General features: G+C 43.3%; 1 protein-coding gene across 7 annotated transcripts in view; it reads right to left on the reverse strand.

Annotated features, from left to right (window-relative positions):
* The window catches only part of GABPB1 (GA binding protein transcription factor subunit beta 1), a 57,703-nt gene that overhangs the window by 4,506 nt on the left and 25,754 nt on the right, over positions 1 to 27,443 (reverse strand). For 4 of the 7 annotated variants that reach the window (XM_059714644.1, XM_059714645.1, XM_059714646.1 and 1 more), the window contains exons 5-9: positions 26,615 to 26,726; positions 26,115 to 26,228; positions 8,962 to 9,150; positions 7,360 to 7,475; positions 6,360 to 6,377 (exon numbers count right to left, since the gene is read on the reverse strand). In XM_059714644.1, the coding sequence (XP_059570627.1) occupies positions 6,360 to 6,377; positions 7,360 to 7,475; positions 8,962 to 9,150; positions 26,115 to 26,228; positions 26,615 to 26,726 (549 nt within the window). The remainder of the gene's footprint in view (positions 1 to 6,359; positions 6,378 to 7,359; positions 7,476 to 8,961; positions 9,151 to 26,114; positions 26,229 to 26,614; positions 26,727 to 27,443) is intronic. The other 3 variants (XM_059714642.1, XM_014606039.3, XM_059714643.1) reach the window with 3 other exon arrangements.

A 27,443-nucleotide genomic window follows, 5' to 3' on the forward strand; every position in this document is an offset into this window, starting at 1 on the left:
ATTTCATACCTTAAATAGTTAATGGAACAGTATTTTTTCCTCAGTAATTCTTCAGCTGCTCAATAATCCTGCATTTTCACAATTGGTCCCTAAAAATGGAGGACACCACACACTAAGCCTTCCTTCCAATTCCTATTGTTCCTAGTGCTTGTTATACCCACAGTCAGCCATCATATATGTTAAAGATTTAAGTGTACAAGGATACGGGCAATCTGATCGGTGCTAGTGTCAGCATTTTACAGCAAGAAAAATGAGAGAGGTTTTACTAAAAAGATTCAGAAGAGTTCGCCATCAAAACAGTAAAGTGAATAGTAGACTACAGCTAGTTTTAAATGAAGTTTAATGATTTTAAACACAGCTGAAAATAAAGCTAAAAAGTTAATGTTTTGTTTCATATGGAGTATATTATTTCAAGGATATGAGGGCTCCACTTCACAGAAAGAATAATGTGGAACTTACTCTTGTGACAGAAAAATCTCAAAACTCTGGTGCTCAGAAGTTTGAGGCTCCTTTTCTCCACCTTTCTCTTATTTAGAAAATAGGACTTTTTGTACAATAAATATCCATGTCTTACCTAAATGACATGCATGAGCTATTCAATGAAACAGAGCTCATTTTGTATTCCAAAATAAGGAGCTTCAGAATCTGAAAACTGTGCAGCTTTTCTACTGTTTAAATTATAACAGATTTTCTGAAGTGTACAGCTGAATTTTACTGTTACTTTACTACTGTATACTTATGCAAACATTGGAAACATAAGTACATACTGGGCATGTCTACACATGCTTTTACATGTGCCTAAACTTAATGTACATTAGCATAATGCGCATTAAGGCAATTTAGGCATGAGTTCACATGTACACACGCTAATGTGCATTAATGCGGGTGTGCAGACTGGCTTGGGACTATAGTTAGTCCCAAATCAATGTACACATGCTGCGTTAATGTGCATTTGCACGTCTACACATTTGCTAGTGTGATTTAACTATTTGCACATAAATTTGATACCTGCTTTAAGCTTGAATAGCCTCAAATCGCTATTTTTAAAGTGCATTAACGGTGTATACATGTAGACCGAGGTGGGCAAAATGAGGCCCACGGGTCGGATGCAGCCTGCCAAGCCACTCTATTTGGTCCGCAGGGCCCCTAAAAAATTTAGAAAATTAGTATTTAGCTGCCCCTGGCTTCCTGTCATGCGGCCCTCAATGGCTTGCCAAAACTCAGTAAGTGGCTCTTCGCCCAAAATAGTTGCCTGCCCCTGATGTAGACACATGCCCTTAATATGCCTTAAATCAGGCTAATGTATATTAGATATGCATGTGTAGACATGCCCACTGAGTGCATACAATAGGAAGCTATGCGTATTGAATGATAATTCCTTGCTTTTCACCAGACAAAAATTTTCTCCAACACTGGCTGTGACAAAAAGCAAGTTTAATTATTACACAATATAATTTATGGCTTCCTTCCAAAACTTGGACTCAGAAGAATTGCAGCACAGAAAACTCATCCCAACTGTTGCATGGCCATTCTATCAGACAACGGGAAGGAAATTTGTCTGATGTTACAAAGTGTTCAAATTTCAACCTGGAGCCACTTCTGGGAATTAGCAAGTAAGAAACAGAAAGGGAGGGTGCTGGAAAAATAGCCAGCTACAAGTACATACATACTGAAAAAAATGTAAATGGATACAAAGGGAGAAGGCTATTTGCAGGAACCTATGACAAAGGAAGACGTTATGGAATTCACCACCTCTACTTTGTGTAAGTAGATTTCTTCATTAAGTTCTTTTCTTCCATGAAGATACCAGAGTTCTTATAAAATGTGCAGACATTCCTGGTGGAGAAGACTTCTTAAAAAAGCCATTGCCTGGCTTCTGCTTTGGTTTAACAGTACTGAAGGAAACAGGATCACCTCTTTGGGAAGAACACCAATGGAACCAAAGGAATAGAACGTTTGATTAAGAGAACACAGAGAACAGTCCTTGGATGTTAACTCCACAACGTAATATTATTTCTGTAGAACTAGAGAAAACTACCTTCAGGAAAAGATTCAGAGTAAATCACACTTACAAAAGTTATAATAAGTCATTTAAACTTTATCCTTATTTCATAGCAATTAATTTTTTCTTGGATTTGAAAAAAGGTTGGGTAAAAGAACCAAGGTTCAAGCTCCAAAAAACCATCACGCACTGTCCAGCAAACAACTCTCTGCTTTGTGGATGCAGATGTGAGGAACGTACAGAAAGTGGGAAAACATTTTGTCAGGTTTATGGTTGTAAGGACTGACACTTGGACCCACAAACCAGTATTATTAAGGCCCATACTGAAAACCATTCAATAGGAATTCAAAGATGGAACTGATGGATGCTTGTGGTGGCTGAAATTTCTGAGACTCGCACCAATAGAAGAATCCTTCCAACGACAGGCTTAAACAAGTTAAAATGTTCAAGGCTGGCGCAATACATCTTACCCAAGAACAGCAATCAAAATACCATACCACTAACCTTTTGGCTGTTAAGTTTAACCTGGTTAGATTCAAGTAAGTAATAATAATGCCATTACACTCTTGCATAGTGCTTTTCATCTCTTGGTCTCAAAATATTTTAATGCAGTGGCCAGTACTATCATTGACATTTTTACAGATGGTGAAACTGAGACTTAAGGAAGAAAGTGACTAGACACCAATACAGCAGACCCCTGATGGATGAGAGAAAGAAGCTAAGGGCCAGACTGTTTTATGAAGTTTATAGGGTCCTTTCAAATCAAAAGAGAGCAAAATACCATCCTTCTCTGCTTGACTGCTCTTGATTTTTGACAACCCTTCTTGCTACAAGAGAAGGATAAAAACTCTACCGCCAGACCCGACCTAGATGAAAGAGCACTTACCCTCAAAAATGGGCATCTCCATGCTTTGTACAAACTGTTCTTGATCTCTTATCCAGTAAGCAAATTTTCATGATTAAGAACCCCATTTTCAAATACAGAGTTCAGTTTCCAAAAATTCAGTCTGCTGAATGGCTGTTCTTTTTGAGCCATTTTCCCTTGTAGCTGGCTGAAATAAAGAGATGAGAACTACAGAACCACCCCACTGCTTTCTCTAAGCAACTGAAGTACAGTAGTTACATTCTATGATTTGGTCTTCATATTGGAGTTTGCACTGTGAACACAACATGTACCAGTAATTTGAGTTCTGCCCCAGATCTGGATTCCTATTCACATACAAAAGATCTCTCACTCAAATTATGCGGTGTTTTAAGCTTGCATGAGTTTGTTGGGGTGGGTTGGTGCTGTAGTGTTGCAGACACTTGAGCTACTAAGGTAGCCGGGATGTAGCAGCTTGAGTTAAAACAGCTCATCAGATGCTTCTGCAATCACCCTGTGTAGCAAAGATGCTCTCTTACATGTTCACTCTCACTTGAATGTAATAACGCAAGTATAACTGTCTGAGTGAAGACAAGCCCTTTCTGTATTGCTGAAATACAATGAAGACAGACAATGTTAAATGGCCTGTGTTAAATACTCACTGCCTTCAGGTTGAGCACACAGATATTCTTCCTCATTTCTCACACAGACCAGACGCCCTGACATAATTATAAGCAAATGCACACCCCACCACTGAAGGATGGTAACTGTTGTGGTCTGGAGAGAAAGGGAGATGATTTGAAAAATCTCCCTAAATTAGGTAGTGTACAAACGAGCCACCATTTTAGGTATCTTTGAACCTGGAACAAACAGCAAATCAGACTGAGGAATACTGTTACTGGTTTTGAATACAGAGGAAAAAGATTTGAACTACTTCATATTCAAAATGCCCCACAGAAACATACCATCAAGCAGATACATATCCATGCAAAGAAAGATTTAGGTTTTAAAAGATTAATATTGTACTTTATAAACTGGGTATTTTTCAGAGGTTGGGAGAATGAGTGCTTCTACAAAGTCAGAAAATTAGGATCCCAGGTGGCTTGAATCTTATGAATGCTTCTCTAAATTAGGAATAAAGCCTTACACCTTTAGCAACTTGGCTGTGTTGGGGAGTAATAAGGCAGTAGAAGAGGAAGCAGAGAAGGAAACCAGAACAGCATGGGGGGGAAATGCCTCTCAACTAGACAGCAGAGCCTTAAAAGGAAGAACCAGGGCAGTGGTTTCTTTCAGATACATATGAACCTCTAAATTTAAAAGCCTATACAAAGTCAAAATATCGGATGGTGTTGTCTCTCTCTATGATATTTACACAGGCGAGGAAGAGCTGACAAGTATAGCCTATGGACTAGGAGAAACCTGCAGATTTTGGAGATTTAGGAAGAGAAGCTGAACATCTTAGGGGTGACACTAAAGGAAAGAGTCTTGAAGCTGAGCGAAGAACTGTCGTAATTCCTGAACTTGATTCTGCTGTATTGTAAAAAAACCCCTTACCTTTTGAGAAAGGACAAAGTGCTGGGGGCTGCTATGCTGCATTAATCTAGTACAAAGATCTGTTTCTTTTGGCAAGGAAGCAGAATTACTTAAATCTACATGGCTGCTAAAGATGGAACAACTGGTAGCAGATGACTGGTCCAATTACATGATGGCAGACCATAAAGGCAGCTGGCTATGGCTGCAAAAAAATGGCAGTGGTGTGCAAAAAACTAATGTGAAAAAAAACAACTTCTGGAGAAAGTTCTACCACTATCTTAAGTGAGAAGATCTCATAAGACTGGGTAGGTGGAGGAAAAACTGTATCAACAGAGAACAGTACAAAACTATCAGAGACAAGAAGACTGGGAACTGAAAAGCAGCAAGAACTGCATTATAGAGGCTATAACAGATATGGATGGGTGTAGCTTTATAAGCAGAAATACACTCTGGTAGCACTGCCTAAATTTCTGGTCTCACTATAATCCTGATCTTAAGTTCTTCTCTGATTCCAAATGTTTTTTTTAATCTGAAGTCTGACTACATGTTAAAAGAGAATCCAATGCAAATACTAGTCGATTAAACATGCAGCTGCACTCTCACTAACAACTTTTGCTGTTTAATTGGCATTTAAGTTAAAGTTACGTTAGATATCACTACACGGAATACCAGTAATTCTGCTTATAGTTCAAGTTATCTAACCCTAAATTATTTTTAACAGTAGGAAAAAGCAGGAATGTGACCTTTTAAAGACAAACACAATTTATGAATAAATTAAATGTAAAATAGTTTTATGAAATGATCACTCTTTTTGCTGGTGTCTTTAATGCATGTGTTTATATGAAATATGGGAAAGGATGCAGTCAACCTCAATGGTGAATATGAATTTCTATACATTGTTGAGTGAAAATGTTTGTATAAACACAATGTTTGTGTAACAGTTAAATTTCTTGCTGCTAATTAGCTACTCTAAAATTAAAAGCAATAACCTCTTTTTGTTACTCCTTTCACAAAAGTGTGACCACATCAATCCTATTCCTGGTAATTTTACTTTCATAAACTCTTGTTAGAGTTTACAAGTCAAACAGACATAACTAATCAAAATCCTAATCCTGCAAACTTTTTTCCAGGGAAATTTCTGGTTTTGAAGCAATACAAGTTTGGCTCACAAAGATTTCTAAAACAAGGTCCATAGTATGTATATGTGCTAATAAGTTTAAAGGTGGCTCAAGAAAGTTGCTCTTAGCCTTAAATAATTCTGTGCCTTGCAAATAAAATATCTAACTCACTGAAGTGAAAGATAAAACAATGCACACCATTTACGTCAATAACTTATGAAAGCTTTGCTCTTCAAGTATTATGTTATCATTTTTTCTTGTTTCAGATATTAATCACTTTCTGAGTTATGACTATAGCTTGAAAAAGCTTAAAAGGAACTCTGTCAAATCAAAGTCCCAATCATGCCAAGAAATACACACAATCAAACCAGTATGTCTATAATGAGCTTCCACCGAGTCAACTGGGCTCTGTGCAAGCAGTCACTCTATGTATGCACTGCTGATTTCATGATTAGGGCTTAAATCTGTATCCAACTTTAATTTTTTCTGAAAACACAGTAATCGATTTAAATGTTTTGTTTATAATAAAATGCTCTTTAGTAACAATGAAGTTTGTTTGAAATACATAATTTTACAGCCTAACTTTAAGGAACTGTCACACTGACCTACTGCATTTAAAATTGAGTCAATGTATTTCCTAACCACTGTGAATTTTTTGTCACCTGACAAATAAAACTGTTAACATTCTGAGATTAAGGAAGTGAAACTTCCTTTTAGGAAGAATTCAGGCAGGTTTAAAAATTGTGAACATAAGTTTTATTATAACAGCCATACATTAAAAAAGGAAGAAAAAAAAGCAGCAAGAAAATTTCAACTGTAACGATAATTTGTAATAACCACACACCTGTAAAAGCTGAAGGCACTTCATGCGACATCATATGGAGAGGAAAATAATTGAGGAAAGATGTTAATTTTAATTATTGGACATGCATGAGGTATCCTTCCACACACTGTACAATAAATAGCATTCAATGAGGCACAAAATAGTATTCAGATTAACAGATTTTGGAGAATACAACTTTAAAGAATCAAGATATTCCAGCGTTCACAAAGACAAAATAATTTGATATTTACAGCCTAATCAGGATAGGTAGCAATGTTCACAGACTTTTGATTCGAGTTAATAGCAAAGAGAGTAGGAAGTCAAAAGGCTGCAACATGGGATATTCTGGATTGCAGAAAAAAAATGTTCTTAAATTAAAAAACAATCTAAAAAGAATAAATTTCTCAACATTTGCACATTGGACTTTTACATAATAATTTCAATGTATTGGATGATGTTTATAAATGTGTTAGCGTTATTGCTGCATAATCAAAAAATGATAAAAAAAACTGGCATTTAGATAGCATCTTACTGTTTCATACTTTTTACTCATTAAGACTTTTATCTAAATGTAATCAATGGAAAAATTCTATGACTTTCAGTAATCAAGACAATCAAATGGTCTTTAACAGAGAGATGATATGACATTCTCATTCATTATTGGAGGGAACTGTCATCACCAGTGATGAACTTGTCTGTATCTAGTTTTAAAAATAAGACAGTGATATTACAAGAAAAAAAACAAGTTATCAAGTACGAAAACAAGTGACATCTTTATGTGCATAAACAGTCAACTTGGAGGGTGAACAAAGGGTGTGCTTATAAACTATACTAAATTATTCTATAAGAACTGTGTAAAACAAATCATGATATAAACAAGAGGGATGGAAATACAAATTGGTTACTAGGCCATGAACTTTCAATCTGTGGCAGCACAGAAACTTAGCTATAAAACAAGAAATACCATAGTATTCAGTTCTGAAAACTCTGGTTAACACACATCAGGTAATAGACTCCTTACTTCTATTTCTGCAGACTCCACACGATTCTCAACAATCTCAATGCACTGCCTCTTGACTGGTGGTTCTTCACTGATCACAGTTTCTTCAGCAATGTCCGTTGCTGGTACTGTTAATACTTCGATCAAAACACATTTGCATAGATAAATATAAAGCCAAGGCATGGTATTTACATTAAATAAAATTATTATTTAATTATATGAACTTCTATTTTCAAGAGTAGACTCAAAAGCCAGATTTCCAATGGTGTAAAAAAAATAGCTTGGTGGAAATCTGCAATAAAGACATCAATAAAAGTATTTACTGAAAATTTTAACTACTTTTATGGCATTTTCTACAGTTCTTGTTACATTAGAATCATTACACATCAAAGGCTATGTTTTATGCATCTCCCCCTCCCCCTGCAAGGCTGCGGGTGGATTCCAATTTTCTGTAGCCTCTACCTCAACCGCTGCCTGAGCCCTCTCCTCCCCTGCCACACTTACCCTTGCTCTGGCACTGGCAGGCTCTATCTCTGCTCCAGCCTGGGGCACAGAGCATGACCCTACCCTTGGACCCCGTTGCGGAGGACAAATTTAAGATGATCCTCCAAAATTTCGATTCTATACATGGAAAACTATAAAAAAAGTATATGTTTACCATACATAGAATTTAATCATTGGGAAGTCATCTTAAATTCACAGTTATTGTGGATTCATTAAATATTGTAAGTATTCTAAACAACAGCTTAATTACTTCCAGGAAAGATGAAGACTTCTTAAGTACCACATGTTTTTGTCTACATAGATCATATACTGTGTACCAAGTCCTGGGCAGCTTTCTGAAACAAGACTCTGCACTGAGAGTCCCTACAGAGGAGCCTGGTGCTGGGAAGCCAGGAAAGAGACTTCTCCCTAAGGACTGGCAACTGCAGAAGCATTTGCACAAGACTTCAGAACCAAGACAGCAGACTCAGCAGATGTAGCTCCCATAGGGAAATGTACACATGCTCCAATAGGGACAAATGAGGTAGTTACCACATCTGCTCTCTCTCTTGACCCAGTCCATTCTCCAAAATTGGATGTACACTGATATTCTAAGGGGCCCCTGAAAGAGCACACCTGTACGACTTACAAACGCCGCTGCCTGTAGCCCTCAAAACCTGCAGTAGGTCCAGTGAGTTAGGATCCAGCTACTGACAGACCCACTGTGCCATATGCTTTCTATTTTTCATACAGACTGGTTGCTGGAGATAAGTCAGAAAATTACCCCATTTCCTTTTCCTCTTCCTGACATTTTAATTCCTTTTTCTCTCTTTCTCTCTCTCAATGCATCTATATTCTCTGATCTCACTGGTTAAAGAAGGTGAATTCATTGTTTTTTTTTTAATATAAAAATCAAATTTTAGATCCATTTTAGTGTACTTCAAATACAGGTCTATAGAAAAATGTAATTCAAAAGACACCTCAGTCTTCTACCGTGGACTTAAGAGAAATAATTAGCTTCCCACAGAAACTTCCAGTGCCAATTTAATGAACAAAACAAACTCATATGTCACATATTATCCTGATTTTAAATTGAAGCTGTCCTGGAAGCTCATGCTGAGCTCTCCTGTTTCCACTCACCTTGCTGCCCATCTGGCATGGTCACAATGATTGGCTGACCTATCCCGCTCGTTGGAATGGAATGGAGGTTACCAAGCTGAATGCCATCGGTAACTATAGTAATAACTTGTTGACCTCCAGAACTGACGACTTGCTGGATTGCACCATCCACTGATTCGGCAGTCACAACTTCTTCTGTGGCCACAACTGCTGACAAAAGTGTAAGGGAGGTCAAGACATTTCTAATAAAATCAAAGTCAGAATTTGTGTAATTGGCTATAGCTAGGGACCTACTGAAATCGTGACTGTGCGGTTTTTGTGGAAACCATGGTTTAGGGTAGAATCTGCATTTTTAACAGGCTCCCTAAAAAAAAACAAAACAAAAAAACCCAAAACAAACCAAAAACCCAACCCCCATCCCTCCCCAATCTGTTACCAAAAATAAAATGCTGGCTCTCTCTGGGAAGCCAGAAGTCCCTGTGGACACTGTGGCCTAGCTGCACAGCCTACTGGGAAGGAGGGAGGGGGGCTGACACCACAGCAAGATGGCTGCTGCCCCCCCCCCCTCCCCCCGCTGTTTGGCTGCAAGGGCTGTCCATCATATGGCCCTGCCCATCTCCACCAATTGGTGGCAAGGGGTGCGACCACATGACAGCCTTTGCAGCCAATCAGCAGAGGGGTGGGTGGGACAGAATTCACAGCCCATCAGCAGCGAGGGGTGGGACCACATGATGGACAGCCCTCACAGCCAATCAGTGGTGCGAGGTGGGGCCACCAAGCCCCTCAGCCAGAGATGCAGGGCCCCACTGCACTCGGCCCATGAAAATGGCTGTTCTGGGGCCCTGCACCTCTAGCTGCTGACAGACAGAACTCGTGACATGGGTGCTTGTGCAACTGACTGTCTGTCTTGGGGCAGCTGATTGTCTGTACTGATTCTTTTCTCTACTTAGTCTGTGGTTTTGTGTTAATCATTGCTAATTAACTCGTTACATTAGCTAGCAACTGTGTATTGAGCTGGTCCCTAAGTAACTCATGATTGACTGGTAACTGGTAACATAGTAACTTAGCAGCCAGGCCTGCAGTAGTCTCATCCCCGCCATGACAGACACAGTTGCACAAGCACCCGTGTCACAAGTTTTATCTGACAGCAGCTAGAGGTGCAGGGCCCCAGAACCCCCTGCACCTAGCTCCTTGACAGCTGGCGGGCTTTGTGGCCATAGCAGGGACTAGCAGGCCTGCAGTTTTCACCCTGCTGCGCCTTTACACACACACAGTGTCATCTATGTCACGAGTTTTGCTTGTCCGCAGCTTGAGGTACAGTTTCCCCCAAACCCCTGCACCTATCTCCCTGAAACTTGGCAGGCTTCATGGGCCTCAGCAGGGGCCACCACCTGCAATTTTCACCTCCCTGTGGTGTAACACATACACGTGACATGAGTTTTGCTTTCAAGAATTTGGGGTGCAGTTCCACCCAAACCTCTCCACCTAACTTCTTGAAACTTGGCAGGCTTTGTGCTCTCAGCAGAGGCTACCACCCCTGCAAGTTTCATCCGAATCAGCCAAAAACCAACAAAGTTATAAATATTTCATTGATTCCCCATTATACCCTATGGCCGGATCTCCGAAGCGGCTCTGAAGCTTTTCCGAAGCGGTTTGGAAGCTCCGAACTGCTTCGGAAAGCCTGAAGAAGCCAGCACTTCAATCCAGACATGCTGCTTTGGTGTCCGAATCTTTTCTGGATCTGAAGTGCAGTCCGAAGTCTCGCACAGCCCTAAAGACAACTGGGGTCGAGTGACTGTGAGTCATAACTGTGGTCAAGTGAATGGGGTCATAATCCTCTAAGATCTAGAGGCTTGGTAGAGGGTCTAGTCAGGCTTAGAGCCCAACAGTATTAAAAGTTTGTAAGTTGTTCCTTCTAAACTTCTAGTCCAAATATAAGAAAGTTTTTATATTATTTCCACCTTTTCATATTTACAGGTTTTATGAGCTGTGGGGGGGGAAAAAAAAAGACTTTTTGCAGAGTTTGCAAGATAGCAAGAACCTGAAAAATAATAAGTATGAAGCAGTTTTATAAACTCCTATCAAATGTAAGAAGTAAATAAATGGAAATAAAGCACACATTTTTGTTAGTGTATTTCATTGGATTAATAGCAAGGTTAATGTACATACAAGCAATGTATAAAAGGTGGCAGAACTGTACTACACACTAGAGCTGTGTGAAGCTTCAGTCCCTGATTCGATTTGGTGGAGATTCAGCCCAATTTGGTGGCCAAATCTCCAAATCAAATTGAAGAACCCTTTAAGCTGTCTGAATCAAATCAGAACCCTCTGAAGTGATTTGGAAAGATTTGGTGATTTGGACAGACACAACTCTGAATGTTTTTCTACATACCTCTAGGTAGCAGGTGGCTCATGAGTGCTGCAATGCTGGGGTGCATGGAGTGTCCCAGAGAATTGCAGGGGGCTCCCCAGCACATTCAGCAGCAGACCCAGAAGTGGACCACAAGTACTTCCAGACCACTTCCAGGTCTGCCAGGAAGTGTGCAGGGGGGTCCTCCTGGCCCGGCGACTGGTACCTCCTTGGTCTAGGGGGTTCCTGGAGTCCCCCTGTGGCCGACTGCCGAGCCAGGGGCAAGGTGGGGGGCCCCCACAGTGCGCTCCCCAGCAGACCCAGAAGTGGACTGGAAGTACTTCCAGTCCACTTCTGGGTTTGCCACTGAACATGTAGGGGCCCCCCCACATTCCTGTGGGATGCTCCATTTGCCCCAGCATCACAGCATTCATGAGCTGCGCCTGATGTAGAAAAAACATTTAAAGCTGTGTCTATGTCCAAATTGCTGATTCTCTGAACCAGCATTAAATCTTCAGATTCAGATTTGGCTGAATCAAATTGGGGACAGTGATTCGAATCAACAAATCAAATCACTGTCCCTGATTCGGGCCGAATCCGAATCAAATAGGGCTCATTTTGCACACCCCTGCTATGCACTAGCTTCCCTGCAGTAACTGTCCGTGCATGTGCTCTTTCCTTGCATTAAGTGGAAGTTAACCTGTGGTTACTTAGCTGTCTTACGCTAAGGACTAAGTTTACATGGGGTAAGAGCATGCACACAGGCAGTTCTGTGGAACAGTTAATATATGGTAAAGCTATGCCCCCTTCTGCCCCTGGTAAGTTTCATAGATGTTAGGGTCGGAAGGGACCTCAATAGATCATCGAGTCCGACCCCCTGCATAAGCAGGAAAGAGTGCTGGGTCTAGATGACCCCAGCTAGATGCTCATCTAACCTCCTCTTGAAGACCCCCAGGGTAGGGGAGAGCACCACCTCCCTTGGGAGCCCGTTCCAGACCTTGGCCACTCGAACTGTGAAGAAGTTCTTCCTAATGTCCAATCTAAATCTGCTCTCTGCTAGCTTGTGGCCATTGTTTCTTGTAACCCCCGGGGACGCCTTGGTGAATAAACACTCACCAATTCCCTTCTGTGCCCCCATGATGAACTTATAGGCAGCCACAAGGTCGCCTCTTAACCTTCTCTTGCAGAGGCTGAAAAGGTCCAGTTTCTCTAGTCTCTCCTCGTAGGGCTTGGTCTGCAGGCCCTTAACCATACGAGTGGCCCTTCTCTGGACCCTCTCCAGGTTATCCGCATCCTTCTTGAAGTGTGGCGCCCAGAATTGCACGCAGTACTCCAACTGCGGTCTGACCAGCGCCCGATAGAGGGGAAGTATCACCTCCTTGGACCTATTCGTCATGAATCTGCTGATGCACGATAAAGTGCCATAGGCTTTTTTGATGGCTTCGTCACACTGCCGACTCATGTTCATCTTGGAGTCCACGAGGATTCCAAGAGTTGTTCATATGTCCATATCCTTAGATGTAGTTGTAACAAGATTTATAAAAAAACAGAAGAACAGAAGGACTGCCATTTACTAGGTCAAACTAGGGGGTCCATCTTGCCAGTATCCTGTGTCACACACTGGCAGAGAGTGGATGCTGAAAGGGAGAATGAACAGGGTATAACCAGGGTTTTTTCCACTGTTCCTCTCTCACTTGCAGACTCCAGCATTTAAGATATAGAAAGCTCTAATTCAGAGGCTGTACTGCTAACTCCCATGCTGAATAGCTACTGAAGCACCTTTCCTTCAAGAATTTGTCCAATCCATTTTCAAATCTGGTTAAACCATCAGCTTCCACCACATCCTGCGGCAGTGAGTTCCACACGTTGATTACATGCTATGTGGAAAAACAGCCTTTTGCTAGTTTTAAACTTACTACCTACTAGTTTCATTTTGTGACCCCTAGTTCCTGTACTGTGAGAGATAGTATATAATAAAATCCTATTTACATTCTCTTCACCATTTAGTATTTTGTAAACCCTTATCATGTCCCCCCTCAAGCATCTCTCTTCTAAGCTGAACAGGTCTAGCCTCTTTAGTCTCTCCTCATATGGAAACCCTTCCATACCACTAATCATCCTTGTTGCCCTTCTCTGGACCTTCTCTAGCTCTTCTATATCAGGGGCAGGCAATTATTTCAGGTGGAAGACTGTTTAATGAGGTTTGGTGAGCTTTCGAGGGCCTCGAGGGTAGCCCAGTAGCATACCATGGGTCTCCAGTGCCCGGGAGCCAATGCCTGCATTTGTGCCACCCCCTTCCAGGGATGATCTGACCAGGGTGCGGAGCCCCCTCTCCCATCCCACGGCTCTTCTGTGGGGAAATTAACATCGCTGCATGTTAGATGTAGGGGGGAGGGGCAGCAGCTGGAACAGGTAAAGAAACCTACAACCTGCCGGGCAGGTGGGCGGGCCACACACCAAATGTGGAGGTGCTGTGGCTGCTCCGCCCAGCTCTGAAGGGCCCAGCTAGCATTGCTCCCCCCCCCCCCGGGCTGGCACCCGGGGGACCATGGCCTCCTTCCATCGGTATGCCACTGGGGTAGCCCTGTCCCTTGAGAGTTGCCCTGCCCCCTGGTTGCCATCTTGGGACTGGAAGTCCCACCTTAACCCCTGACCTTTGCCACGGTAAGTCCCTCCCCTTGCCCCCCAGAAATACTCCTTTGGGGAGGGGGTTGCCATCTTAGAACCAGAGAAAAACCAAATCATACACTAGAAATCAAACACCTCCTGTAACATAATTTTATTACAAAAATATTTTGCCATGATTTGTGCTTGTGTACTATATATAGAGGTGATTGCATAATAACTCAAAATAAATTCTTAGTCTTTTATATCGTGTGTGTGTGTGTCTATGTGTGTGTGTGTGTGATGGGTGTGTGTGGGGGGGGAGCATAGGGTATCTTGGGAGGTTGTGTATATGTGGAAAGGTTGTGGGGGCAGGGTGCGTGTGGCATTTGTGGGGTGTGAGAGATGGTGGGAGGGGTATGGAGACCCCCCCAAACTCCGCACATGGTGCAGCAGCAGGGGGTGTTTGGTGAGCTGGTGCCTGGCTCCGGCCAGCACACACTGCAGCAAAGAGCACAGCCCCTGCCAGGCCATCTGTATCGTGGCACTGCCTGCACTGGTGAGGCACAGGAGGGAAGCCCTACGCACTGGAGCTGGCTGTGGTGGGGAAGGCAGCTACTCAAGTGTGTGGGGCTTCCCTCCCATGCGGCGCGAGTGTGAGGAGTGCCAGCAATAGCCGGCCTGGCGGAAGCAGTGCACCTCACTGCAATGTGCAGCACTGGCCAGAGCCAGGCACTAGCACTGGGCATGAGCACCCAGAGCACCCCAGCCTGCTGCTGCCACTGCTCCCTGCCAGAACTGCACACTGTCTGGGGTTCCCCACACACTCCCACCCATCCTCACACCCACACATTGCCCACCCAGGCTCCACACTTGCCAGCCCCAGACTCATGCCCCACCCCTGCTGCATCCCTACCTGCTGCCCGGAGTGAGTGGGACACGGGGAAGCCTGACGCAACAGCCACACCCAGAAGCTGTATGCAGACAGGGTCAGGCCCTTTTGCCCACAAGGGTGGGAATGAGGCTCAATAGGGTATGTTGGGGGGGCTGTATTCATGGGTGTGTCACTCCCATCCTCGTGGGTGGAAGGGCTGGGTAGGGTATAATTCATTGGTGGGCACTGCGGGCTGGATGAAAGCGCCTGATGGCCTGAATCTAGCCTGTGGGCCGTATTTTGCCCACCCCTGTTCTATATCTTTCTGAGGGGTGGGAACAGGCACAGTATTCAAGGTGTGGACGCGCTATGCATTTATAAAAGGGACACGATGATACTTTGTGTTATGTTTACAATTCCTTCCCCAATAATCTCTAATATTGTTTGCTTTTCTGATGGCTTCTAAGCACTGATCTGTTTTAGAGAACTGTCCCCAATGACTCCCAGACCTTTTTCTTGTGCAGTAACAACCAATGTAGAGTCCATAAAAGATGCAAATTGGGGTTAGAATCTCAGATTATGTAAATCCATATAATATGGATAAATCAATGGAGTGACCCTGTTTTACATTAGCTGGGAATTTGGCTGAGTGCTTTCAAGTTATAATGCCTGTACTCTTGGCTACAATAGGTAAAAAAATCTCTCTAAATAGAGAGTTGTATTACATAGATACTGCAGGTACAACCAGCTAACATCAACCTTACAACAGAAAAATTGCCACTTACTACAAGGGAAAATCCACAACATAAAGATGACCTGAAGAAGAATGTGCTGTATTCTAAACCTCTCCCAACTATGCAGTTCGTCCAATAAAAGACATAACCCACAAAAATCCTTTCTTCTCACCATCACGGCTACAGTATCACTCCAGCACTACAATCTAACTGTTTATGACAGTATCAAGCAGATCTAGACAAAGAGTACTTAACTAATTCTATCTATGTTCCAAACACAAAATATGGAGTGAAAATTTTTAGTCTGGAAAGTGAATGAGGTCCAGATGAAGTTACAAAGGTAGCTTAAGTGCTGTCTAACACTTTTACTTTGTAAAAGTGATAATAAAGCATTTAAATCTTTCAAACTCGTGCTTAATGTTGGCAGCAAGCTATCCTTACACATCTGCATTACATTTATGAATCATGCTCAAACACAGCAAAGATAATATTCAGACTATTGAGAAACTACATGTTATCCATTTTAGGTTATTTTGTTTGCTCTTTAAGTTATAACAAGCTCCTGTCACAACTGCCCTTAGTTTTGAGAATGTCAACAGAAAAAAAACTATTTAATAAATAAATAAATTGATACAATACTAATGTGCATAAAACAACGTAACCAGAAGCACAACCACAGCCTATCAAATATATGTTTATATTCAACATACGTAATGTTAAAAGCAAAAGCTTTGATTTAAGGAATAAACATTAGAAAGCTTTCTATCTTCAGAGAGTAAAACTATAACCTATGTCATCACAGAAATGACAGATCTGAGATTGGGTAGATACAATTCTATGGCTTTCATCTTTGCTATTAATTACAGGGCAATTTAAAATAACTCTTTCATTCAAATAATGATTGCAATCATTGCCTTCTGAAGATTTTTCTGTTTAAAAGGTCACTATCCGAAAGGCAAAAAAAAATCCTTAGGAAGTGTTTTTACAAGACAGCAATCACATTAACTACATTAAATAAAGAGTGATATGTAAGAAATAGTGAATGCATTTATAATAAACTTAGTCTATCTTAAACAAACACATATCATTGCAAAAAAAATTCTATTAGGGTTTACTCCTCAGCAATCAGTAATTTGACAGCCATACAATCTCTGTTCCAAAGCCTAAATGTCAGTTTCTGGAAACAAACACAGGTGGGGGGTTTCAACACACTGGGGCAGGGGGTGATTTTCCAAAAATGCTTTTTTAATTAAAGGAAGGGACTTCCTTTGCTCCACACCGATGTATTTCTAGGACACCATCCTGTCTAGCACTAACAGATACTTTAATGCCATGTGGAACAGCAGCTACATTACCTCAGTCTCTGAAATAATAAAAGAGGACTTTTCCTTCTGAAACAGCTGGAGATGAGAACTCTTGGGTATGCACTGGTCAGCCTCACCTCACCTGAGTCCCTGGAAAAATCACGAAGCAGATCCTCAAGGAACCCATTTACAAGGACTTGGAGGAGAAGGTGATTAGGAACACTCGGCATGGATTTGCCAAGGGCAAGTCATGCCGGACCAACCTAATTGCCTTCTGTGATGAGATGACTGGCTCTATGGATGTGGGAAGAGCAGTGGACATGATGTACCTTGATTTTATCAAGGCTTTTGATACAGTCTCCCATAACATTTTTTCAAGGAAGCTAAACAAGTATGATGAGTGGACTGTAAGGTGGATAAAAAAATTGGCTGGATTGTCAGGCTCAAAGGGTAGTAATCAATGGGTTGATGTCTAGTTGGCAGCTGGTATCAAGTGGAGTGTCTCAGGGGTTGGTCCTGAGGCAAGTTTTGTTCAATATCTTTATCAACAAGATGGGATGGAGTACACCCTCACAAGTCTGCAGATGACACCAAGCTGGAGGGAGAAGTAAATATGCTGGAGGATAGGGCAAGGAATCAGAGAGACCTCAAAAAATTGGAGGATTGGATCAAAAGAAATCTCATGAGGTTCAATAAGAACACGTCTTTAGGACAGAACAATCTTATGCACTGGCACAGGCAGGGGACCAACTGGCTAAGCAGCAGCTCTGCAGAAAAGGACTGGGGCGTTACAGTGGACAATAAGCTGAATATGAGCTAACAGTGTGCCCTTGTTGCAACAAAGGCTAATGGCATACTGGGCTACATTAGTAGGAGCATTGCCAGGAGATCAAGGGAAGTGATTATTTCCCTCTATCCTGCTCTTCTGAGGCCACTTCTGGAGTACTGTGTCCAGCTGGGGCCCCACATTACAGAAAGAATTTGGACAAACTGGAGAGTCCAGTGGAAGGCAATGAAAAATGGTGACGGGGCAGAGGAACAGGACTTATGAGGAGAGGCTAAGGAAATTGGGCTTATTTAGTTTGCAGAATAAAAGACTAAGGTGAGATTTAATAGCAGCCTTCAACTACCTGAAGGGTGGTTACAAAGAAGATGGAGCTACACTGTTCTCAGTGGTGGCACATGACAGAACAAGGAGCAATGGTCTCCAGTTACAGCAAAGGAAATTTAGGTTAGATATTAGGAAAATCTCTCTTGCTAGGTAGGTAGGAAAGCACTGGAACAGGTTACCCAGAAAGGTGTTGGAATCACCATTCTTGGTGTTTTTTAAGACCCAGATAGACAAAGCCTTGGCTGGGAAGATATTGTTGGGGTTTGTCCTACTTTGAGCAGGGGGTTGAACTAGCTCAGCGTTTCACAACCCATGGGTCATGACTCAAGTGGGTTTAAAGAATATATGAAAGGGTCATGAACAAATTTAAAAAATGGATTATACTTTAAAGGAGAAAAACATGGGAAACAGCAGGTTTCCCCTTGCAGGCTGGCAGAGTCATGGCCTGGCATGTAAGTGGCTGCTGGGAGGAGGTCAGGGAAGCACGGGCCCGCAGCCCTGCCCCTGGTCTATTACTCCTTGCACTGCTGGCAGCATGACTGGCACAGGGATCCTGATGGCAGCAATGTTTCTCAACGCCCTGTTCCACTCTCCCATGCTGAGTTCAGCTCCTGCTCATGATGGTCTGGCCAGGCTGCAGCCCTGTCCATGCTGTGGGTCGACAAATTTGAGAAGGTATGTGCCCCCCATGCCCCACAACCCACCCCACACACTGAGGGCATGTGTCCTGGTGGTCGGGGGGAACAGTGGGTCAGGAGCAAGAGGCACCAGCAGGGCTGGGGGTTGGGAGTGAAGTGTACCAGTAGGGCCAGGAGGCTGTTCTCTACTTAAGCTATTTACTGGGTTGGGACTGGCCACTGATGTTTACGAATGGGTCCTGGTACAAAAAGGCTGAGAACCACTGGACTAAATGACCTCCTGCGGTCCTTTCCAACCCTAATTTTCTATGATTTACCTCAAACACACTCCATGTGCACATTTGGAGTCAGGTTGTCAATTCAATTAATTTTGCTTTTATTCTTACATAGCTACCCTACTACAAGTATTTCACTGCATTTGGCTCCAAACTGCTTCAGATAAGAACTTTTCTACACTGAGAATCCTAAAAAACTTCAGAACAGCAATGCTGACTGTTACAATGCCTGTATCCAGAGGGCAGCCATGGTGCCCCCTCACAGCAAACGTTGTCCTCCCTCCTACTCTGCCCATCTGGGGCAGGGGTGCTCAGCCTCTGGCCTGTGGCTAAATGTAGCCCGTTGGAGCCATCTTATCCAAACCACAGGGCTCCCCATGGGTTCAGAAGTTTGGTGGCAGGGGACCAACGGCCATAAATGTGGTCACTCTCCCCCCTGCCAACTTCCCAAACTCCAAGCCATGTTGGCTGGTCAGGGCCCAGCTGCGCACCCCTCCCCTGTGCATCCCCTCCCCTGCACAAGGCCAAACCACACTCCCCTTCTCCCCACAGAGCCAGGCTGAGGCTGGCCCATGCTCCCTTTCCCCACTTGGGCCTGGCCATGCCTCCTTCCTCCCCCCACAGGGCTGGGCTGGGGCCTGGCCATACCTCCTTCCCCGCATGAGCCTGGTTCAAGCTCCTTTCCCCTGCAGGGCTGGCTTGGGTCCTACCTGCCCTCCACCCCCCTCCGTGTGGTCAAACAGTGTTTGCTGTGCCTGCCCTGGGCACCAGATTGGGACCACTGGCTGGATCCAGCCCAGTCAGATTATGCGCTGCTCATCTGACCTGCAGGGGAAAGTTTGAGCACCACTGTTCTACAGTATCACCCTGCCACCTCACCTACTCTTGCCTCGTCCCCCAAGCTATCTTCCCATCCCACGTGCCTTGATGGAACAAAATTAGGGAGGCTGCCTTCAGAGACTGGGATGAGACCTCAGGTACCGCACCCTGCTCATCATGGGTGGCCTCACTCTGGCCTGATCTCTTCTCTGTCTCCTGAGCAGGGTGTCCCTCCCTCACACTGGCCTCAGCCACCACGTTGTGTGTTCATATCCATTTCTCTCTTTCTGTTCTGGGCCCTAGGTCCTGTCTCAATGCTCTGGACCCCAGGCTCTAACCCTCTATACTGCATCAGATTCAGTGTTCTAGGTCCAAAGCCCACTAATTAAAATGCTCCATGCCTCCCTCGCACCAATCGTTCCTTGTGGTTACAAATCATGGCCTTCAGCCTCCTAATAGCCACACCCAAGTCTCCTGGATCTACTCTCTGCAGCTGCCCTTGCCCTACCTTGGTCTTAGCCTGCTGGACACCGTGTCTCTACCTTGGCCCTGGCTGCAGCCCACTGGATCTTAAGGCTGCAACTCACAGCACTGGACCCCTCATTCTGCAGCTTCAAAATACAGAGTGCCTCGCTGGCACCCACACCGTACCGCCTCCTCTCCTTAAGCCATTCCTGAACCTCCTGGTCCAGAACAGCAAAAATAACTAGCCCACCTGAGTATGCTCACGACAGAGAGGATCCTCCCCTATCGCTACCAACTGGGCCCCAACAGCACCTTGGTGTACCCGATTGCTCTGTATATCCTTAGTTCACTTTGCTCTCCAGAGAGCTCTCCTCCCTATGACACATGGGACGAGAGGGTGCCTCTAGCCCTGAAGCCAACTCTATATACATAATTCAAAGTCAGGCACAGGTGTTTCCCATTAATCAATTCAGACCTGCTTCTTTGGTGCTTGTCTCTCTGGACAGATTTTTCTCACACTGATTTTGCATTATTTTTGCAATTCCTTATATCAATTCCATGTTTTCAAAACATTTTTATCTTCCAGGGGTCCTGATATCAATTCTCTGTCCCTGGGACTTACTATTTCTCTTATTTCTCACTAATTTTGCTCAGCATGGCCTTATTTAACAACACTTTTATTTTTGTTTTCTACTCGTGTTTCCACACCTTAGTTTTTCCTCTACTTTGTTACTTGGCCTAATTCAGTAGCATCACTCATATAAGCAACCCTTCTCTAATGGAATAACAATTAAAAGAAACATAACTGTAGACAAGTTAAGGGTCCACATTTCTCTCTCCACTGCTTTGTAAAACAGGTTATTTTTTAAATTACAGTCTGTACAGGTCTAATGGGAAAGGACCTAATGGGAAAATTAACTAAGAAAAGACGGAAGAAAAGTGAATGGTTCCAAACAAAAGGATTGCAGCAAACTAAGTTCCTCCTGCTTCTTTGTTCAGGAGGTATATTTTGGAGGCTATGGGAACCAAAATTGAATGCCTGGCTGTAAAGGTTTGCTTTTTTTTTTTTAAACATACAGCTTTTCCTGATGTTACAAAGTACACAAAAAGCATACCTTTAAGTACACTGTTACCAATACACAAGTGAATAAAGGCTTCTTTTGTCTCATATATCAATTAAGAGGTAAGAAATATGAAACTTATTTTATTTGGAAAGATTCCCTCCATCTCTCCCCAAGTCTTTCTACCTTGAATGGAGACCAATGTGGCCAATGTGACCAAAGGGCCAATGTGGTTCCCATTTTCAAAAAAGGGAGGAAGGAGGTCCCAGGAAACTATAGGCCAGTTAGTCTTACCTCGATCCTGGGTAAGCTTTTTGAGAGAATTATCCTGGCACATGTCCACGAGGGGCCAGCAGGGGAGATTATGCTTAGGGGCAATCAACATAGGTTCATCAGAGGCAGGTCCTGTCAGACCAACCTGGTGGCCTTTTATGACCAGGTCACAAAATCCTTAGATGCAGGCAGTGGACGTAGTCTTTCTGGACTTTAGGAAGGCCTTCAACACTGTCTCTCACCCCATTCTCATTAAAAAAAACTAGGAGACCGTGGCGTCAACACCTACACAGTCAAATGGGTCACTAACTGGCTGGAGGGCTGCACCCAGAGAGTGGTGGTGGATGGGTCTTATTTGACCTGGAGGGATGCGGGCAGTGGGGTCCCCCAGGGCTCAGTCCTTGGGCCTGCACTGTTCAACATCTTCATCAGTGACTTGGACGAGGGGGTAAAAAGCACCCTGTTCAAATTCGCAGATGACACTAAGATGTGGGGGGAAGTGGGCACGCTAGAAGGGAGGAATAGGCCGCAATTGGACTTAGACAGGTTACAGGGGTGGGCGGATGAGAACAGGATGGGTTTCAATACTGACAAGTGCAAGGTACTGCACCTGGGGGGGGGGGGGGAAGAACCAGCAGCATACCTGCAGGCTGGGGAACTCCCTTTCATCAGTGCAGAGGCAAAAAAGGATCTTGGAATCATTACTGATACCAAAATGAACATGGGCCGACAGTGTGGGAACACAGTCACGAAGGCTAACCGTACCTTGTCATGCATCCACACATGCATCTCAAGCAGGTCCAAGGAGGTGATCCTCCCCCTCTATGCGGCACTGGTCAGGTTGCAGTTGGAGTACTGCATCCAGTTCTGGGCGCCGCACTTCAGGAGGGATGTGGACAACATGGAGAGGGTCCAGAGGAGGGCCACCCACATGATCAGGTGGCAGGCCCTACGAGGAGAGGCTACTGGACCTGAACCTGTTCAGCCTCCACAAGAGAAGGCTGAAAGGGGATCTAGTGACCATTTACAAACTAGTTAGGGGGGGACCAGCAGGCATTGGGAGAATCCCTGTTCCCCCAAGCACTACCAGGAGTGACTAGAAATAACGGTCACAAGTTGGCAGAGGGTAGATTCAGGCTAGACATCAGGAGGCGCTACTTCACTGTCAGGGCAGCCAGGATCTGGAACCAACTTCCAAGAGAAGTGGTGCTGGCTCCTACCCTGGGGGTCTTTAAGAGGAGGCTAGATAGACACCCTGCCGAGGTCATTTGACCCCAGTACTCTTTCCTGCCATGGCAGGGGGTGGGACTTGATGATCTGCTCAGGTCCCTTCTGACCCTACCAACTATGAAACTATGAACTATGAGACTCCTGGCACCTGGCTTAGATTTCACTGAATTATTCTCAGGTGCATCTAACAGATATGAGAGCATTAGCCAGTTATCACTTTCTATCTAATAAGGACTTCTGAATAAAATAACAATTAGTACATCTTTTCCCAATACTCTCTTACATTGGGTAAGAATTTTCATTCAAATATATGATACTACTTGAAAAATTCTCTAGTTCTTTCCTGAATGGAGTTAGTTTAATTTTAGTTTTCAATTATCCTCTTCAGTTGAAGCACTTTATGGAGTATTCCAGTTATATTTAGATACTATTTTAAGAAAGGAAAATTGGATGTCAGTTCCTGCAGTAGATTTTCAAAATACTGGGAGGACAGAATTCAATATAAGGATACAATGCTCTTGCTAAAGAACTTGAAAAAAGATAATTTTAATCAGAGTTGTGGAAGCTGCATACTTCTAAAGTACAGGTGGGCAAAATAAGACCTATAGGCTGGATCTAGCCGGCCAACTGAATGGATCCAGCCTACGGCTCCCTCTGCAGCACTTCGCACGGGGCCAAGCCCCACCTGCTCCTACCAGGAGAGCCCAGGCTGTGCTCCAACCCACGCCTGCCAACCTAGGCCCTGACAGGCACCTGCAGCTTCTGGCAAGGTTGTTTCCGGTGCTGCTCTGCTCCCTTCACCCCCAGCAGGAACCACCAGCCCAGGCCTCAGCCCATGCAGCTTCCGGCGTGGCTGTTCTCAGTGCAGCTCTATCCAAATGGGTGTTGCTCTGCTCGCTCCACCTCCAATGGCAGCTCCTTCTTCCACTCCTGCCCCTCATGCGCTGCTCTGGGGTTGGGCAGGAGCAGGCAGGAGCGAAGCTTCAGCCAAGCAGCTCCCATTGGAGGCTAGGGAAGCAGAGTAGCACCCAACCGGCTGTATCTGCACTGAGAATAGCCCCACCAGAAGCTGCGCACTAGCGGGGGCTGAAGCCAGGCTGGTGGGCGTGGGCGGAAGCACGGCACAGGCTGTCTCGGGTCAGGTTCAGCTCCATGTGGACTGCATGGGAGCAACTGCAGACCATACCACCCAGGCGAGATATGCTGCACATGCCTCATGCCTCCCCCTCCCAGTCATCGTCGTCCCCCTCCCCTACCGGCTGGCTCCTGGAACCTGGTGCCCAGGCAGCACCCCCTGCAGCCCTCCACAGGACAGAGTGTACAGGGAGCTGATCAGCCTTGCTCACCTGTCCCACTCACGAATGCTGCTCCCCACCTGCCCAAAGCCCCATAGGGAATTTTTGGGAGTTGTACAAGGGGGAGGGAGGGTGCTGACCCAGCCCATGACAGCTCATCAACACTCCCTATGTGACCCTTGAGCCCAAATAATTGCCCACCCTTGTTCTAAGGCTTAGGTCTATTGCAAAGCAAGAGAATTCTGGTAGTCATGAAGAAACAGTATCTTGTATCGACATGTTACCCAGAGCAGACAGAACTTATTATGTAAAAACTACAATAAACTGTCTAAGTAAGCATATATAAAGTTTTTCTATTTTTAAGAATAAGAATGCTCACAGCTTATGAGAGATTCTCTTGACAGCAAGTAACCAGGGATGAAAACTGTTCAGACCTAATACTATATCTTGTAATATCTATATAAATAGGCCATTTCCTGATTAACTGAGGTACTACCATATGCAAACAGAGGAATACATGTTTCATGCGGCTTTCTAAAGGAAGAGGTGACTAGTTTGCAGATTTCTTCTTTAGAAGTATATGTCTCCACCAAAATGATTGTTACAGTTCTTAGAAGGTAAGACCTGAATGCAAAAGTAAAGGCATTCTGCCTGCTATGTCCCTCTTGACACATCCGATGCATCAAGGTATTAATACCCTGAATTAAAATTACCCACTCACCAGGGAAAAGAGCACAAGCATGGTGCCCGATTTCCCCAATACTTCTCTATATGTTTTACTGTACATAAAGTAAACAAATCTCTGCCACAGCTTTTCTGTTGCAAAAAATGGCTTGGGACAGAAGGACTGCTGTGCCATTTTCTGTTATTTGTATGATTGAAAGTTCTGTTCTTTCTGTACACTATATTTACATTTTTAGCCTAATGAGGGAGGATCCTCTGACCTATTTGGAAGTCATAATAGTAATGATTACCATGACATAATTCTGTCCTTAATTGCTTCCTTCCAAATGCCAGATAAACTTTTGTGGATCGGGTTGGAATGCCCAAGGGAAATGTTTTGTCATCACATTTACTAGGTCTAATGAGCCCTGCTACTCATGGTGATGTCACCAGAAGTACAACTGTTCATTCTTGCCTGAGCTGGTGCATCAAAACAGACAGAAACAAAAAGAGCAGGAAAGCACATAGCAAATTCTCTAAACATGACTGGGAAACGCACCTATGGCAACCACTCCCTGTTAGATCTGGAAGACTAATTGAAGAGCTCTCCAAACAAAGGAACAGCTGACTAAGCCCTTTTTAAAAGCAGGAGGAAGGGAATAAGAGATGCGGGTTGTTGGGTGCTCAACATATTTGGGATCAGTGGTTCCCTCCCCTACTTTGGCAGTCCCCAAAACTACATTGTAAATTTCTTTTCTTATGGACATACTGTGAAAAAATGCTATAGCTGACTGCACACACTAGCGGGAGATGTATACAGCTCCTATGAAGTGAAGCGGCAATGCCTACCCAGAAATGGATTTTCCAGTCCTGTCCTGCCTACAAGATTCCTTAAAGCATGAATATACAGCTGGGCATTCTTGCCCATACTACATCTCTATGTCTCCAACCAGAGTGATTTGATGTGTAGAGTGGAGCACTCATGTGTCTTCTGGTCAGCACCTGAGTTGCAAGTTAATCATTTCATCTAAGGCATTAGGAGTATTTTCTAGCCTTTATACTATGGTGTGTCTAAATCATTTAAACTGATACTGATTGGCCATTTTTCCTATTTAAAAAAAATGTCAGAACTTTACTGTTTAAAAATTAAATATTTTGTTTAAATGTTATATAGTTCCTTTCAAGTAATACCAAAAGGACATCAACTAATTTATGGCCCGACCCATTTCATGAACAATGTTAACTTCTCAGCCAAATGAATGCTGCTTGCATTAGATTCTACAACACTAATTGTACCTACATCTTATTCTAAACTAATTTACTATGCAAGTCCCTCCATGCTGGTTCACTGGGTGCAAGGGAAATTTTCTTTTCAGTTTTAAAAAACTGAATTTAAATCTATTTTCATACTGCAAAGTCCTAGTCTAGTTTACTTTAATTAATTTATTCAGGCAAAATAAGTAACTTTGCTTTCTAACCTGGTGTTTCTGAAGAGTTGGACAGTGGTGCTGATGCTTCTGCTAAAGCTGCTAATGTAGCTAATACAGAAGTGGAGGAATTTCCAAACTGTACGGCAGATACTCCTGTTTCATCTAAAAGGAGAAAAGATAAAGTTAATTTACAAACCTGCACAAAAAGACTGTAGTCCCTTTTTAAAACGCTTACTTATTATAGTGAAAACTTTAATACACTGGAATATATTGTTCTTGTTATAAATTAAAGTGCTGTTCTGAGGGCATGTTTGTTAGGCAAATGCAGACTGAGAAATTATCACAATGTAGATTATTATTCTGCATCTGGATATTTATATTAAAAAAAAAAACTGAGGAGGAAAAAGACAACTACTGTACTCTTACCATTTTTCTCCCTAGCTTTTTCATAAAATGGTGAAAATCAATTAAATATACAATCCCAATAACTATTCCTATATGCATCTAAATGCCCATTGCATTTGATATATTTGCAGAAGATACCAGACCTGTTAGGTTTACCACCCCTCCAGGTCCAATGATAAACTGTGGTGTTGCTGCATGTATTGTCACAGTGTCTGGACTCTCTGGATTTGTATTGATTTGGTTCTGCATTGCAATCTAGGAGGCAAAGGTAAAAATACTATTCAGTCTGCAGATAAAGAAAAGGTACTAACCATATAGGAATTAGAGTTCTTTAAGACATACCCCATACGTACTTTCCACTGCAAGTATAAATGCTACTTTTGCTTGAATTCTGAAACTTTTCCTGCTAGCAGTTCCTATATTTCACATTCTTTTGCATATAATATGCATCTTTTTTCCAACATTTAGCCACTGGAAGTTGTAGTGTGTACCATAAGTGAGGAATATGGTAATAACAGTTTCTGCCTCTGCAGGCAGAGGGATAAGGGGGATTGAAAGTAATGCAGCAGTGTGGTTCTGTAGCTACTACCTGTGAACACTTTCTCTTTCCCCATAACAGAGGCTCCTGCTACAGAAGCCAGAAAATATTTTTTTCTTCATTCTGTCTTTCAAAAACAAGATGCATATCTTATTCAAGGGTGGACTCTATGCAAGAAAATACAATAATACACACATGCTTGTTGCTACTGTTCATATTTGGCACCAAGGTCAGAAAAAGCAAAATGCATTTACTCTGCTTCAGTTTTTTTCTCAATTCCAGAACCCTAGGTGTGCTAGGTTCTGAGAAATAGAACATTTGAGGGCAGGTTGCAAAATGTGCGTAAGGAGAACATCTCTCAAAGAACTCCAGTTCCAAGCAGTTACTTATGTTATGTTCTGAGTGATCATCCATCCAAACATTCTTCTGTATGT

Source organism: Alligator mississippiensis, chromosome 11 (assembly GCF_030867095.1).
Source record: "Alligator mississippiensis isolate rAllMis1 chromosome 11, rAllMis1, whole genome shotgun sequence".
Classification (NCBI taxonomy): domain Eukaryota; kingdom Metazoa; phylum Chordata; order Crocodylia; family Alligatoridae; genus Alligator; species Alligator mississippiensis.